This window comes from Lichenostomus cassidix, chromosome 23 (assembly GCF_008360975.1).
Source record: "Lichenostomus cassidix isolate B80296 chromosome 23, HeHo_3.0, whole genome shotgun sequence".
NCBI classification, from domain to species: Eukaryota; Metazoa; Chordata; class Aves; order Passeriformes; family Meliphagidae; genus Lichenostomus; species Lichenostomus cassidix.
The window spans coordinates 6779054-6794234 of NC_139503.1; the positions used below are offsets into that span (position 1 = coordinate 6779054).

At 42.6% G+C, this 15181-nt stretch overlaps 1 protein-coding gene across 3 annotated transcripts in view; it reads right to left on the reverse strand.

Moving 5' to 3' along the window:
- The window catches only part of ZMPSTE24 (zinc metallopeptidase STE24), a 30189-nt gene extending 15008 nt beyond the window's left edge, over positions 1–15181 (reverse strand). Inside the window, exons 1-6 of one of the 3 annotated variants that reach the window (XM_085081412.1) lie at positions 15021–15181; positions 13551–13697; positions 7377–7463; positions 6647–6763; positions 3169–3321; positions 1520–1661 (exon numbers count right to left, since the gene is read on the reverse strand). In XM_085081412.1, coding sequence (XP_084937538.1) covers positions 1520–1661; positions 3169–3321; positions 6647–6763; positions 7377–7463; positions 13551–13697; positions 15021–15137 — 763 coding nt within the window. In that variant the 5' untranslated portion in view covers positions 15138–15181. Of the gene's footprint in view, positions 1–1519; positions 1662–3168; positions 3322–6646; positions 6764–7376; positions 7464–13550; positions 13698–14196; positions 14654–14701; positions 14950–15020 lie in introns of those variants that run through there. The other 2 variants (XM_085081414.1, XM_085081415.1) reach the window with 2 other exon arrangements.

The following is a 15181-nucleotide window of genomic DNA, read 5'->3' on the forward strand; positions in this document are numbered from 1 at the left end:
AGATTAACAGAGGAAGAGACTGGTCAGAGTATGACACCTCAGCATCCAGTCCCTTCCCAGTGAAGAAATCTGAACAGCTAAAGGTTAGCGAGGTTTTCTTTCATCTGTATATAATAAAAATCTTCATCCTTCACTAAATGTTGGTAGAGAAGGAACCTTTGTAATCTGCCTCTTACAGAATGAACCCTGAAAGTAATGGACTTGGTTGCACATGTTACCAAGAAGTCAGTTCTGGAGCAGGAAGAGCCAAGACAAGTCAGTTCTGGAGCAGGAAGAGCCAAGACAGAGTGCAAAAAAACACCAGTAAAAAGACGTTCCCACGTCTTCAGTCCCCCAGTGTCAAAAGGGAATGGTGCTGGCTCAACACTCTTAAGAATGCTAAGAAAAAAAAGGGGGGTGGGGGGTGGTGTTTGGACGTTTGGCAGCCTCCATTGCAGCTCCTTGCCACTTAAGAAGACATCCTGCAGAAGCCAATGCAGGACACTGCACAGGGGCTGCAGTACCAACAACTGGCTCGTGGTGCTTTTACCATTGTTAAAAGCTGGGATACAGCCAGCAATGCATTTGGGAAAGCTGTACCTGTTTAGCAAACCTCTGCACTGACTCATAAGCTTGAAAAGCTTTAGCTTGGCTTGAAAAGAGAAGAGTTTCATGTGACTCAAGTGTATTAGAAGTTCTGTGGCAGAACACTGGCAGTATTTGACTAGTCCAATCTTCTGAAAGACACAGCTTCTAGGCAAGATAAAGCCTTCACCACCCTCTCCAATAGCAAACTACTACCCTTTTAGCTCTTTATGCCATCTTATACAGTTTTCATAAAGTCAATAAAAAACACTGCTGAGCCTCACAGGTGGGACACAAAAACAAAACTAAATTTGGCAAAGACCCTGAAATCAAGTTCAGACAGGAGCAAAATAAGTAATAGGTGAAATATCAAACAGTAAAGTACTCCATGAACATGGAATTGAAGTGACATGGCAGCTGGCATGCTCCATGTTATATTTCATGAACTGAGAAAAAAAAAGAGAAATTCAGTATTAGAAAGTGAGAAAAATTAGTCTCAAGTAGGTGTGAGACCATCAAACTACAGCACAAGACACCACACCAGTGAACACTTCAAGAAATAAGAATTTTTAACTTTCAAGATTTTTTCAACTGTATTACCAAGGACTTTGAGACAATTAAGGCTAAACTGAGACTAGAAAAGTTAGAAAGCTATTATCTTTGTTTCACAGTTCTAAAATTGCAATCTTGATTACTTTTGTGCTTCCAGTCCTGATCGAGCTGTGTTATTTCCTTTACATAGACCCAGGACAATGTTTTCAACCAGAGGCTGAGTTCAGGTTGTGCACTGAGCTTCACGAAAAAGACAAGGAAAATGCTACAGACATGGACAAGTATTGCAGTATCTGAGCAATGCAAGCAACTGCCCTACTACAGCATCCACAATCACTGCTAAAACCCCACAAATTGAAAATTACATAGCCTTTTTTTTAAAAAAAAGAACAACAAACCTCACCTTCAACAACATACACCTTAGTCAATGGGAAGTCAATGCTCTTTGCCATTGTTTCAATTTGTTGCTTGAGCTCTCCCTCCGGAAGTGGAATGAATTTATCAAACAAAGGTGCAATATAGTCTGCATAGATTGTAACAAGCACCTGCAAACACATGCAGATATTAAGAACAGGGCATGCAAACGTGTTTGGTACTAAAGGTAGAGCAACAAGTTCAAAAACAGGGCATCATTTCAGAAAAAAACACTTGATGAAGCGGAGTCCTGCATGAAGTGGGATCTATAGCCAGGCTCTCTCTGGGCTGCTTTGTCTGGTCGCCAGTCCACGGTTCAGCAACAGGATGGGGCAGGGACAGGTGCACAAACCACGTATACACTTCAGCAGAACTGGTGTGAACGGAACTGGAATTTTTCCCCAAACCAGACTCTAAAGGGTAAATCTAATACTTCTTAGGATTATTTTGCATATTCAAGGCTGTTCAAACACATTAAGGCCTGAAACCCTATAAAGTTGGTGGCAAGACACCAGTTGTCTAGGCATGCACTTAACCCTTAGGGGTGGAGGAGGCCCAGAGGAGAAGAGTGAGTCACTAGGTCTTGCTAAGTATTTTTTCAGTATGGAAGTTTGCAGGTCTGCCAAGATGTTTTATTTTCTAGCTTTAGTTCTTTAAAAGATAGACCAGCCCCTGTTACAAACCAACCCCTGCTAGACCAACCCCAACCCCTGTCTGAAGTATCTGTAGTACCTCAGGACAAAGTCTACATGGAGAGCTCAACGGGAAGGCACAGACAGAGTAAAAATAAAATACTAGTTTGTGACAGGAAAGTGAGAGAGAGAAACATGGCTTCAGCTGCATATGTTCTAGTTCTCACCTTGAAATTTAGTGCTTGGTACTACTCACCTACATCTTTCTACTCAACCTGTTTGTTAAAGACTGCAAAAGGGGCATTCAGAAAGTTTCTCATATGAGATCACGCAATATTTTTACAATCTATATTTTAGGAAAAGATAGCAAGAATAAATACAGTCAATGACTGGTATAAAGGAAGATAAAGAAGAAATCTTTTCATTTTCAGTGTACAAATGAGGGCAGGCCATTTCAGAAAATTCTGTACCTTTCATCCTGAAATGATAATTTTAAAATTTAAACTTAATCCTTTTAAGAAAAAGCAAGTCTTTGAAGCCTTTAAGACTAAACACTTAACATATGAACTGGATATCACATAAAGAACTAATATCCAATTTTGCAAATAATAAGGCTGCACTGGAAAAGTCTGTAAGTATGAACTGTTTCATGCAAATTGAGAGAGTAGTAGCTCAAATGATATTTAAGAGAAAGGAAAACTTATCACCACATAGTGCTGTATTTCCAGTACTTACTCTAAAGCTTTTTCAGTGCTTATCTTTCAGTCGATGATGACACTCCAGTATTCAATAGATTAAATATATATGATATTAATGTGGACAACTAATATGAGCTATTATTCCTGAACAAGTGCATTGAGAGCAAGACACTTTGTTAAAGTTTGCAGACATTAAAATTTACAGGACATTTAGATTTTTCTTCATTTTCTTTCACCTGTGTTCAGCATGCTAAGCCATGCCAGTAAGCTGGAGTTTGGAAGAAACCCAAACATCTTCTCATACTCACCAAGGAAACAACTAACGTGAAGAGCCAGGCATAGATAAAAAAGTAGTCTCCCCCTATTTTAATAATGTAAAGCAGAAGGGATGTCACTGGCAAGAGAATACACTGAGTGACAACAAACTTCTTGATAGCATCCTTAAAAAAAAATCCCAGGGTCTGCAAAGAAAGGATAAATTATATCAGTGATATGTCAATGTAAATATTAATATACCATTCTGGTTAGTGAACTGATCCCTTCAGTTAAGACAAATGGCAAAACAGCAATGCCAGTGTCATAAGAAAATCTGTGTCAATCCAAAAGGATCTCTTGCAGTAGCTCCTTACAACCACACGGACTTAAGACCATGCAGATGCACTCTTCCTTAATAAGGCCTAACCCAAACCTTTATTTTGTGTTGCACATTCATTAAAGGAGGAAGGAAAAATTTAAGCTTAATCTGTCTCTTACTTCCTTTACCAATCTACATCCCAGACATTACAGATTCTTAGAAAATAAGAAACTCTCAGAGTAACACTGCTACTGTAAAATGTTTTCTCTTTCATTTAACAGCTGTCCCAGTTCATCTTAACTTCAGTTAACACAAAGCTAATTGTCCTAACTGGAAATATATAGAAATCCTATTACAGATTTTCAGCAATACATTGGGCATTCTACTCCAAGCTTCCACTGACATGCAGTTACTACTCAGATAGCTATCTCAGGCTTTAAAATTAGCATAACTTTAACAGAAGCAATAGAAATTTCAAAGACCTCTATCTGAATGAGTCTGATCTGGTGAGTGCAACACAATCAGACACCCATCAAGCTCTAAAGGATTAGTATGTAAAGATCTTTCAAACAAGGCTGTACTGAAAAGCCCACACTACTTTAAAGAACTTGTTTGGAAAGAAAAACAGGTCAACTACAAACCATTTAGCTTGTATTTCTATTTTAAATCTCTCTTTACTCCCAGCTCAACAATCTAGGAGGAGTAGAGCTAGAAAATTGCATGGTGTCTTTCATCTTCACTGCCTCTTTCTTTCTTTCTAAGGCAAATGGGATTTTGAGAAAAACCCTCATTTTTCAGCAAGCCACTCCTGCAGAAGGAAGAGTCTATTTGAAGATCAGAGAATCATTGCTAGAAATTCCAGAGTCTGGGCTGGTACCAGGTGTGAATTTGGCTTATTCACTAAGGTGCCCAGCCCATCAATCTGAAATGAGAGTTGGAGATTTGACTTGTTTTTAAGACATCTGGTACCTAAGACGTGGACTCAATCTTTAGGTTTCAGCATGAGGACCACTGCAATGAAAAACCCCTTGTAAAAGACCGTGAGTTAGCTCAGTCATGCATTTAATCTCCATGGGTGTCAGTACCAAGTCTTCCTTTTCTTGTTTGATTAGGCACTGACAACAGTGAAGCACCCAGAGAGCACAGCTCTCAGGATGTTCTGATATACCCAGAATACTGCTTACCTTGCCTAAAGCAGCAACAAAACCACATGGATTCTGCAAGCTCTCAAGGCACTTTTAAAGAAGCCCAGGCTGTCAAGTGCAGTATTTGACACCTTCCTTCTGCAGAGAGGCAGGGCCTGATCAAGTCAAGCTCTCCATCCATCAGCTACTCTGCTGATTGGCTCTAACTCTATTGACAGTCTTTGGACTTTCGTGTGCTGGACATGAAGGGCTTGCAGATTCTGCACCAAGATGGAACTCAGTCCTCAAAGGTAGGAGAAGCAATCAAGGTGTAGGCCTGATGTGACTACTCAGGACTGATATAAGAGCCAAGAGCGAGAAATGGCTTTTGATGTGTGTTTAAGGATTCTGAATGTCAAAAGGATGGCTAGGCTAGGCCAGGGCGTAAACATATTGCAAGAATAAGGACTCTGCCAGTCTTTATCATTTTGAGGACTTCAGAACAGAAGTGATAACCAGAGAACAACCAAAATACATTAAACAGATATTTCCCATGGAGAAAAGATTGATTAACTCATGCTCTGGAAACATTCCTTCCTCCCTTGCAAGGAGCAGGATGCTAGCCTGCCAGTGTGCTCACTGTCAAGTCTGCAGAAGGGATTAAGATCCCCAGGACTGTATCTCAGAACCACCTGGGACATGATCAGCCATGGGCACTCTCAGTTTGACAGTGAGGATCTCCTCACTTATGAGAAAAAAAAGTGACACGTGAGTTTTTAGAAGCATGAGTTTTTTTTACAAGACTAGAGAGCTTAATGGAGTTCCAAGTTGGTCACAACCTCCAGGTTTATGACTAAATAGAACAATCTTCAGATTTCCTTCTCAAGGCCTGGAGCAGGAACTGACATTGACTCAGTATTGAAACTGAGGTGGGGGAACACACAGCCAAACCAACCTTCCCGTTTTCTGGGAACACACAGATTTAACAGCAAAACTGTGCAGTGAGAATTTTCACAGTTCCCTGGAAGAAAAGCAGTATGCTACTAAATAAATTGGTGTGAACCAAAATAATACCAGATGTTTCAGGATTTACACATTTCTATTTTAAAGGGTGTAAATTGGATCAGTGCATTTAATGCCCTTTTTATTACTTATTTCCTTACTTGTTTATAAAAGGAATATGAAACATCAATGTATCAATCTACCAGGAACATAAAGAGTTTAGAAACAAACTGATTTCACTTCTTTAGGTCTTGTCTTGCTTAGTCTTCCTGCCTCCATAGAGACTGGAAGATGAAATTGGCAAATAGCATCTCTACTGATATTAAAATAATCCATATCTGCTGGGTAGCAGCAATCCAAATTTCATTCTACTGCAAAAAAAACCCCCAAACAAACAAACGAACAAACCTGCCAAACAACAACTTCCTAGTAGACTTGGAACAGAAAGTGCTGTCGACAACACCAGCTGGGTCCAAAAGCAGAAAACAGATCTTATGCTCTGGCATGAAATGGTTAATGATGATTCCCAGACTGAGGTTCTTCTCTCAGAAAGAATATCTCATCTCATGGGAAACTGATACTGACACAGGTGAAACCAAGTTGGTGAAAGCAATTAAGAAAACCAGGGCTGATACATAAGCACCTAACACAGGTACAAATGAGCTGTATTTTCCAGTCTAGTAAAGACAGATTTAAGAAAAGAATAAGTGAAACAAAATGAGGAGGAAAGTAATTTCTTGGTTTCCTTTCACCTGGTCATTGACCATAAATCTGGAGTGACCCTATCAAGCAAATGATCCAAACTTCTCAGGAAAGGCAGATGAAGGGCTCATCCAAAAATAAACAGCTGAGGCATAAAACATTCTTTGTCCCACCCCACATCTCTACAGTCAGAGGAACAGGCTCACACAGAGCCTGATCTGCATGGGTATTCCTGCAACAGCCACAAACTGTCATTGCTCTGATTTTTATGCAGTGTGAGTAAAAGTGTCCCTAAAACTGATGGTCTTTGGCACAGATACAGACAGACCACTCTATCTAACCAATCTGAACCCATTAGGTAAGTACAAGTTCTCTCTGCAATACCTGTTGATTGAAGCCATGTTTCTCTTCTATGACAAATGTATTATATAAACTCCATGGGAGACCAGTCACTGCACTGAAGAGTGTTGCAAGCAGCAGAAATACCAATGACTGAACAATCTAAAAAAAGAACAAAACAAAACAAAACCATCTGATATTTACTGATCCATACTAACAAATATTCTGGGTGTTAAAAATGGCTTTTAGGTCAGTGGTTTAACTGAAACTGGTTAGAAGCTGACGCTAGAGAAATTCACAGAATTAACTTGTTTGTGATGATGAGATTATTGCTCACCGTAATAGCTTACTAAGGATTTGGAACACAAACTTGGATACATGCCACATCCACAGCACAAAGGCAACGTAAGCAGTAGCCTCAAATTTGGTACCCTTTTAGTGTGCAGGTAGATTTTCTAGGATTAGGAAAACGACTATACCCAAATAAAGAGTTTCGAAAAACCTGGCCTACCACCTCATTTGACTCAAGCAGATACCAGACTTTGCTTTTAACACACAAGGCTGTTTTAATTAGTAAGCTAATTTAAAAGCATGCTAATTTACTATAATCAGGTCTCAGAATCACACGGTCATTATGTGCACCAGAAAATATCTGTTGTTTTCACTATATTACAGGTTACCTAAATAGCACTTTTAACTAAATATCAACTTCAAAATAAAAATTACCATTGCAGTAGGGACCAAATACTTTCACAGAAATTTAAAGCCTACTTACCTCATATTCTGGTCCAAACCCAGCACGACCAGAGATCTGACCAGACAGTTTCCAAAGAAAAGGAATTCCTCCACAGAGGAGAATCATCTTGAAAACAAAACCACATACCACAGAGACTGTATGAAACACACTGTCATCTTAGTCTACTAAAATTTCAGCATGATAACAACCTTTTGAGGGTAAGACAAGTTTTATAATTAGCTTTTTGCCACCCTTCTGATCTTAACAGTGATAAAGCAAGCCTGGAAATCTGGCAATAGGTAATTTTCACTTTACAGAATTAGAGAGCAGGTAATTTTCTTTTCCTGTGAAATAGTAGCACATTTCCAAGCCTATTTTCTGTAGACTTTGCTGCTATATTGGCTCAGACATAAGATATATCTTCAGAAGACCTTAAAGCTCGTGTACCCTGTGGTTGTATAACCACATACATATATCCATATTGCAGCCTCTCATCTTGAAGAGGAGCTGCCCTCCTCTCCTAGAGCAAAGGCTCACCTGCTTTCCCTGCCCAGAGAAAAGCCCCAATTTCACTTTCAGTACTGGAGCTGCTACAGCCATTTTGAAGAAAGCTTCATCGTCTCCTCCTTGGGCCTGCTCTCAATATCTCCTGACGTACTGGCTGCCAAGGAACAGGGAGTGAACATTTGGGATACACCACCATCAAAGAAATGCTCGAGCCAGAGCTACTGAAGCACGTGCTCACTGCAGCTCAAGGCCAGCCCTAGCAGCATTTCTTATACAGCTCAACTTGTAAATATTTCATGTTTGCTTTCTTAGCAAGTGATGCATCACTATATATACATAAATCAGTTTTCAAGTAAGCAGCCTTCCAATACTGATAATACCAGGGGGTTATTTATTTATTTATTTTGAAAAGGCTTACTCTTACAACCTGTTAGGGTGCATTTTCAGTGTCAGCAGGAGATGGAAAGGGCCACAGCAAGTGTGGTAGTTTTAGAAGCTCAGGGGAGAAATTAAAGCCACCTAAACCATATCCTTTCAATAGTGGAGGGGAACACAAAAAAAACCCAACTCAGTCACAATTTACTAAAGAAAATAGCAGCAAACACAATGCTAAAAAAAAAAAAACTTCACAAAAGAGAGAACTGGTTTAACCAGTTGCAATATGTTGCTCAGTCTCCCCTAGGGCAAAAACAAGATGGCAGAGGATGGCGACACTGGACCTTGTGGGCTGAGAAAACAAAGAACAATGTGAATAAACACAGCAGTATCAATAAAAGAGGGCACAAAAGAGTGCTCTACCCATAACAGTATTTACCACCAAACAAACAAAATTGCTTCCTGAAGAGAGAGAACCCAGCGCTGCTTCCACAAAAACGCAAAATCATGGCTGTCCCTACACTGCCTGCTGTGCAGCACCCAGGAGAACAAAGGCAGCATTCAGGAGAGGATCCTGCAGCTCAACCACCTCCCCCGTGGAAACAATGGAAAACAGAATAAACAACAACCTGGAGAGCTAGTTTTAATAAGGAACTATGCTGCCAAGCTGGTCACTCCACACCATTTGGCAGGGATTGAGTCCCACTGCGTCTCTCTATGGGCGGCAGCACGGCACAGTCTTGGGCACGCTCCCTCTCCCTGGTGGCAGAGCAGTCCAGGGTGGCTCTGACCTATGGTGGGTCGGCTCCCTCTATCCGAGATGGCAGCAGTGGCAGGTGGCAGTGGCTGTGTGAGTACTGCAGGAACCCCGGCCCTGCACCCTCTCCTCTCCCCAGCCTCAGCCAAAGAAAACTACAACTTTTCCACTTCATCTTTCCTGATGAAAACCATCCCCTTTCCCAACATGACATGGTGGTATTGAACATTCAACACTGAAGCTCTACTTCCCTTTTTTTTTAACCATAAGAGCAAGTTTGTTCCTCCTCTACAGGAGGAACCTGTAAGCTTTAGACCGGACAATCCCAGAAGTACCAACCCCTGAACAAAGACAGCTATTAGCATGTTGTTGATTCTAATTTGTTAAAAAGAAACCCAAATAATTAATGGCTGAAATAAAGCACTCTAGTAATTCTAACACATCTCCCCTTCAATTAACTTGCTGGGTTAATGAATCATACTTCAACCTACTAAAGGCAAAAGCTTGCAAAACTGGCATTGTTTCATCAACTTTGGCCACAACAGCCTCTTTCAAGTTCAGGCAGCTCCCAAAGCCAATAAAGCATGTCTTTTATGCCCTACAAAAAGTAACAAATCCAAACAGTGAAGGCCACCTCACTTCAGATGGAATCCGATAAATGCAGGACAGATTCTCAGAAACAGAAAGACACAGCTCAGCATCACAGAGAGGAGCAATTACTCACCATCACAGACATGTAGAGAAGAAGCTGTACGTACCCTATACGAGGGCTATCCACTTCACAGAATATAATCATAGAAACTTTTAGGCTGGAAAATCTCTCTGAGATCATTGAGTCCAATCCAGCACTGTCAAGCCCACCACTAACCCATGTCCCATTCACACATCTTTTAAATCCCTCCGGGACACCACCTTTACCCTGGGCAGACTGGAGAATTTTTCACCCAAGATAAACCCCCCACACAGGAGGGTTTAACTTGAAACTGTTTCCTCTTTTCTCTGTTCCAATGCTTGATCACCCGTTCAGTTAAGAAACATAATATCCAATCTAAACCTCCTGTGTCACAACTTCTAAACCTCCTGTGTCACAACTTGAGGCCATTTCCCCTGGTGCAGTCACTTGTTACGTGGGAGGAGAGACTGACCCCCACATGCCAGGATGCCCTTGGCTTTCTTTGCCACCTGGGCACATGTCAGCTCATATTCATGAGCTGACCAGCATTCCCAGGTCCTTACCCACTGGGCCACTTTCCAGCCACTCTGCCCCCAGCATGGAGCACTGCCTGGGACTGTTGTGACCCATGAGTGGTCACAACAAGTGTGGCAACAGACTGCCCCAAAACTTGTTTATTCAGGCCAGTGTTCAAATAATTTGCTTGGGGCTTTAAGTAATATATTCCATGGTTTTTTCCTTGGCTTTTGTACATCAGCATCACTGCAACACAATCAATTCATGAATGGTGGCAGCAGTGTGAGACACACCTATTTTCTAGCTGTCTATTACCATCACAGCTGAAACATGGAACAACATACAAACGAAGTCGCCTGTTGACTTAGTAATTGACTTTGGCTGCTGCTTAAAAAGCACCAGCATAGTCTGGATTCTGTGACTTGGGTGTGGAAGACAGCAGGATGCACTAATTCCCTTAATAAATCAATCAGCTGCCAAAATCACTGTGGATCTGTTATTTAAAAAAAAGGGATGGAACAGAAAGAAAATGCCACAAAAGAAAGCAAAAGCTCTGCTTTTGCTACACAGGCAAGCACAATCACACAATGGTTTGGGTAAGAAGGTACCTTTAAAGAACAGTTTGGATGGGAAGGGACCTTAAAGATCATTTTGTTACAATCTCCTTGCTACAGGCAGGGACACTTTCCACTAGACCAGGATGCCCCAAGCAGCATCCAACCTGATCTTGAACACTTCCAGGGATGAGATAGCCACAGCTTCTCTGGGTAGTCTGTGCCAGGGCCTTCACAGGAAAGAGTTTCTTCCCAATAAGCTAATCCTGTCCTCTGTCTATGTGAAGCCATCCCTCCTTGTCCTGTCACTCCAGGCCCTTGTTTAAAGACCCCCTCCAGCTCTCTTGGAGCCCCTTTAGGTACTGAAGGGGCTCTAAAGCCTCCCCATGATGTCCAGGTGTTAGAAGGATAAACTATTTGTTCACAGAATTTTCTTGTTAAGGTCTAGGGCTTGACATGCTTTAAAATTATCTCAGCCTCAGTGAAAAGATCTCTGCCCAAAGCTTGGGCAGAAGGAGGTACTCAAAAGAGAATGCTGAACTTCTGAACCACAAGGACATTTGGCAAAACCCCCAAGTTAAGGAAGAAACCAAGAAAGCCAATTCAGCAACTGTGCTGAAATAAGCTCTGACTAGGCAACATGTAATTCCAGCAGGGGCAGATCACAACCACTGACTCACGGACCAGCAACCCAAGAAACCCACCAATTCACAAGACTCAGAATTAGCATAAGAAGCAAAACAATAATTTAACCAACAGAAGGTACAATGCTAATTAATAAAAGAACAATGTAACTTGTAGTCAATGAACCACAATTGTGTGTGCTAAGATGTATAAATGGTGTAAAGTTTTGACAATTGAGGACACAGCCTTTTGTGGGTTACCACCAGCTCCCAACATTCCCAACTCTCTTAGCCTGTCTTTGAAGGTGAGGTGCTCTAGCCCTCTGACCATTTCTGTGGCTTCTTCTGAACTCTCTCTGACAGGTCCATGTCTTTCATGCACTGGAGACCCCAGAGCTGGAAGCAGCCCTGCGGGTGGGGTCTCACCTTAGTGAAGCAGAGGGGCAGATTCACCCTGCTGCCCATGCTGCTGGGGATCAGCCCAGCACATGGTTAGCTCTCTGGGCTGCAATCGCCCATTCCCAGCTCACGTCCAATTTTGCATCTACCAGGACCCTGAAGTCCCTCTCTACAAGGCTGCTCTCAATCTACTCATCCCCCAGCCTGCACTGGTGCTGTGGATTGAACTGTGCCAGGTGCAGCACTTTGCACCTGGCCTTGTTGAACTGTGAGGTTTACACAAGCCCATTCCTTCAGCCTACCAAGGTCACCCTCGACAGCATCCGTCCCTCCTGCCCATCAGCTGCCCAACTACGCCTAGTGTCAGCTGCAAACCTGCCAAGGGTACACTCAGTCCCACTGAAAATATTAGACAGCATTCACCCAAATGTGGACCCTTGAGAGCCACCACTGCTTTCCACTTGGAAACCGAGCCATTTGCTTTATCTCTTTGTATGCAGCTATCCAGACAGTTCTTTATCCATCTAACAGTCCATCTGGCAAATTCATGTCTCTCTTGTTTAGTAGCTACAATGTTTTGGGGCAACTGTAACAACAGTAGGCCCAGATGAAGACAAACACAGACTACTGATTCAAGTCTTTGAATAGCAGGGCACTAAATTAAGTGGCAAAAGATGCTCATTCTATTAATGATTATTTTCTTTAGAAAAAACAAAGGAACCTGCTTTGGCTAAAATTCTTGAAATCAAGAAAAAACTTCAGAACCTTTTGACTCATTGCACCTGCTAGGTGGTTCCAGCTCACCTTGCATACCAACCCACTGCCAGAGAGCAGCTTTGATTTCCAAATCAAATATTGCCTCTAAAGTCAATCAGAAACTTAAAACTCATATAAAAATTGTCTTGAGTTCTACTCAGCATACCAAAAATCCCAAGAAGAAGAATATAACAGATTGCACTGACACAACATCCTTCTTACAAGTTCATACAAAAGGAAATGAAGTACAGGTCAAGCAGCAAAACGGAGATCAGGAAATGCGAACGTTAAGAGGTGTCACAAATCTCTGAGGACTGGGTTTGCATCCTCGTTCTACAGTTACATGAGAGACTCTATTTTACAATCCTATTTTAATTATCTTTTGTAACTGACATTTATGCTTCCTTAGGTTCATCATGAAGTAGGATCATATTTCATTTTACGTTGCAATGCCAGGCACTTCAAGATTCCTTTGTGTTGTGCTACCGGTGAGCAATGAATTGCAGCAGTGAGTCAAAAGAGCCTTCTCTTCTCCTAAGACTGTAAATCACACACATAAATATTTTGTTCTAATTTAACAGTTTTTTTGTTATTTTTATTTTTTTTTTCATATATGTGAAATTGTGTAATTCTTCTTATACTTCCAAGTATCCATTGGTACCCTCCCTGTTCTCACAGGCTGCTATTTTTACCTTCTACTTAAAAATGAAAGCAGTTGCATTCCTCCAAACGCAGAGAACGATCTATATTTTAACAATTTAAAATAACTCATGCTGGTTAATTATTTTGCAATGGAAACTATAATAGAATCTAATTAAAATGAAAGGTAACACTGTGGTTGCACAGTATGACTCAGCACTGCAGAAAGAAATTACATGCTTTCTGAATAATTACTTACTTTTGTGTGGCAAATACAGCCACAAACAAAGACTATAAATGTCAGCGTTTGCCGTAAGACATCAGAATGCCAATGGTGCAGCTGCATGGGATCACTAAGAACCAAAGTATTTAACAGCTGGAGTACCCAAAAAATATCATATGAAAGGTACTTACAGTGCCCTCAACCTCTGAATAGAGGCCTGACCAAAAGCTGAAAGTACTTTTGTCCAGCTGATAGAGACGAGATTTTTCAAATGTTTCTGAATCCATGATCTGTCCCAGTTCCTGTGGTACATGTGTTGTTGTTCTATACACCCGCCTCTGAAAAATTGAATACAAAACTTAGAGAATACATCTAATATTTTAAAGGAGATAAATAAGATTTTAAAGTAAAACATAAAATGATCCCCTGGGCCACCATAGTTAAAAAAAAAAAAAGAAACAACACAGAAAGGAACAAATATCCCTAAATTCCTGTTTTCTATCAAGTGCCTAATATAAAACTGAAGCATAATTATTATGTTGTAACCAGGAACTGAATTGCTGGCTTAATAACTTTTTTAGAACAGTTCAAATACAGATCACATATACTGATTTTTTCACAGGATGTGACTTATTGCACCACAGTTAACGACTAAGCTGATTTTGAAACCAAACACCAGATCCTCCCGTGCGAACCGTGTGACTTCACCAGAATACAGACCTAAGGCGTGGCTGCACAAATGACGTGCTATTTTATTTTCAGTAAAGAACTTGCCACTTGAAAACTTTTAAAGACCGAAAGTCTTTTCCCCCTGCTGTCTTGTTTCAGTATACTTACCTGTTCTCTAAGGAAAAGCTCCTACCCTTTGTCACTTCAAAACACATTCTCCCCTGTCCGGGACACCAGGCTGCAGTGTCTCCGATCCCAGGGCTCACAGGAGCTGGCAACACCGCTGCCTGACCTCCGCGGCGCTCCCTACCCCGTTGTGCCTGGCAGGGACGGGTGACGGCGGATGCTCCACCTTCCTGGCGCGGGAAACACCCCTGTGTTTGGCTGCTGCTAAACCTGCCTGGGATGGCCCTGCTCAGCCCCAACGGGGAGGCTGGGGGTGGAGATGCAGCTGGCAGGCGACAGCCGGGACCTGACCAAAGAGACACACTCCGTCCTGTATGCTGTATTTTGCAACAAGAAGAGGGGGCTAGGATGTGCCTTCCAGGCACATCACTCGGAGGCTGCCCAGGCATCGCCTGCTCAGGGACGTGGCGAGCGACGGCCTGTGCAGCGCTTGAGGTGTTTCCCTCCTCTTTCCTTCACCTGTAAAACTGTCGTGATTTCAACTCACGCGTTTCCTCATTTTTGCTCATACAGTTTTCTTCCAGCTGTCCTGAGGAGCAGGACCGAGCAGCTGGGGGTGCTGAGCCGCCGGTGACCCTACCGCACTCTCCCAACTCGCCGCTGTGAGTGATCCCACCACCCGCTGCACCGCGCTGAGGCCGCTCCACAGCACAAGGCCGAGCCCTCCCCAGGCAGGCGACAGGCCCCGTATCGCTCGGCTCTGGCTCCAGCCCCGGCTCCGGCCACCCTCCACATGAGGCCGGGCCGAGCCTGGCCCGGCACGGGCCCGGCCCGCCAACGACCGTCCCCGCCCGAGCCCCGCCGACCTGCCGGTGCGCCAGGAAGGCCTCCCAGAGGTAGACGGCCCACGAGAAGAGCAGGACGGAGCAGAAGATGCGGCGCTCGGTCGGCAGCTCTGCCCACAAGTCGCCGGGCAGCGCCATGGCCGCTCCACCTTTCGCACGCTGCGGCGCCGCCTAGCGGCAGG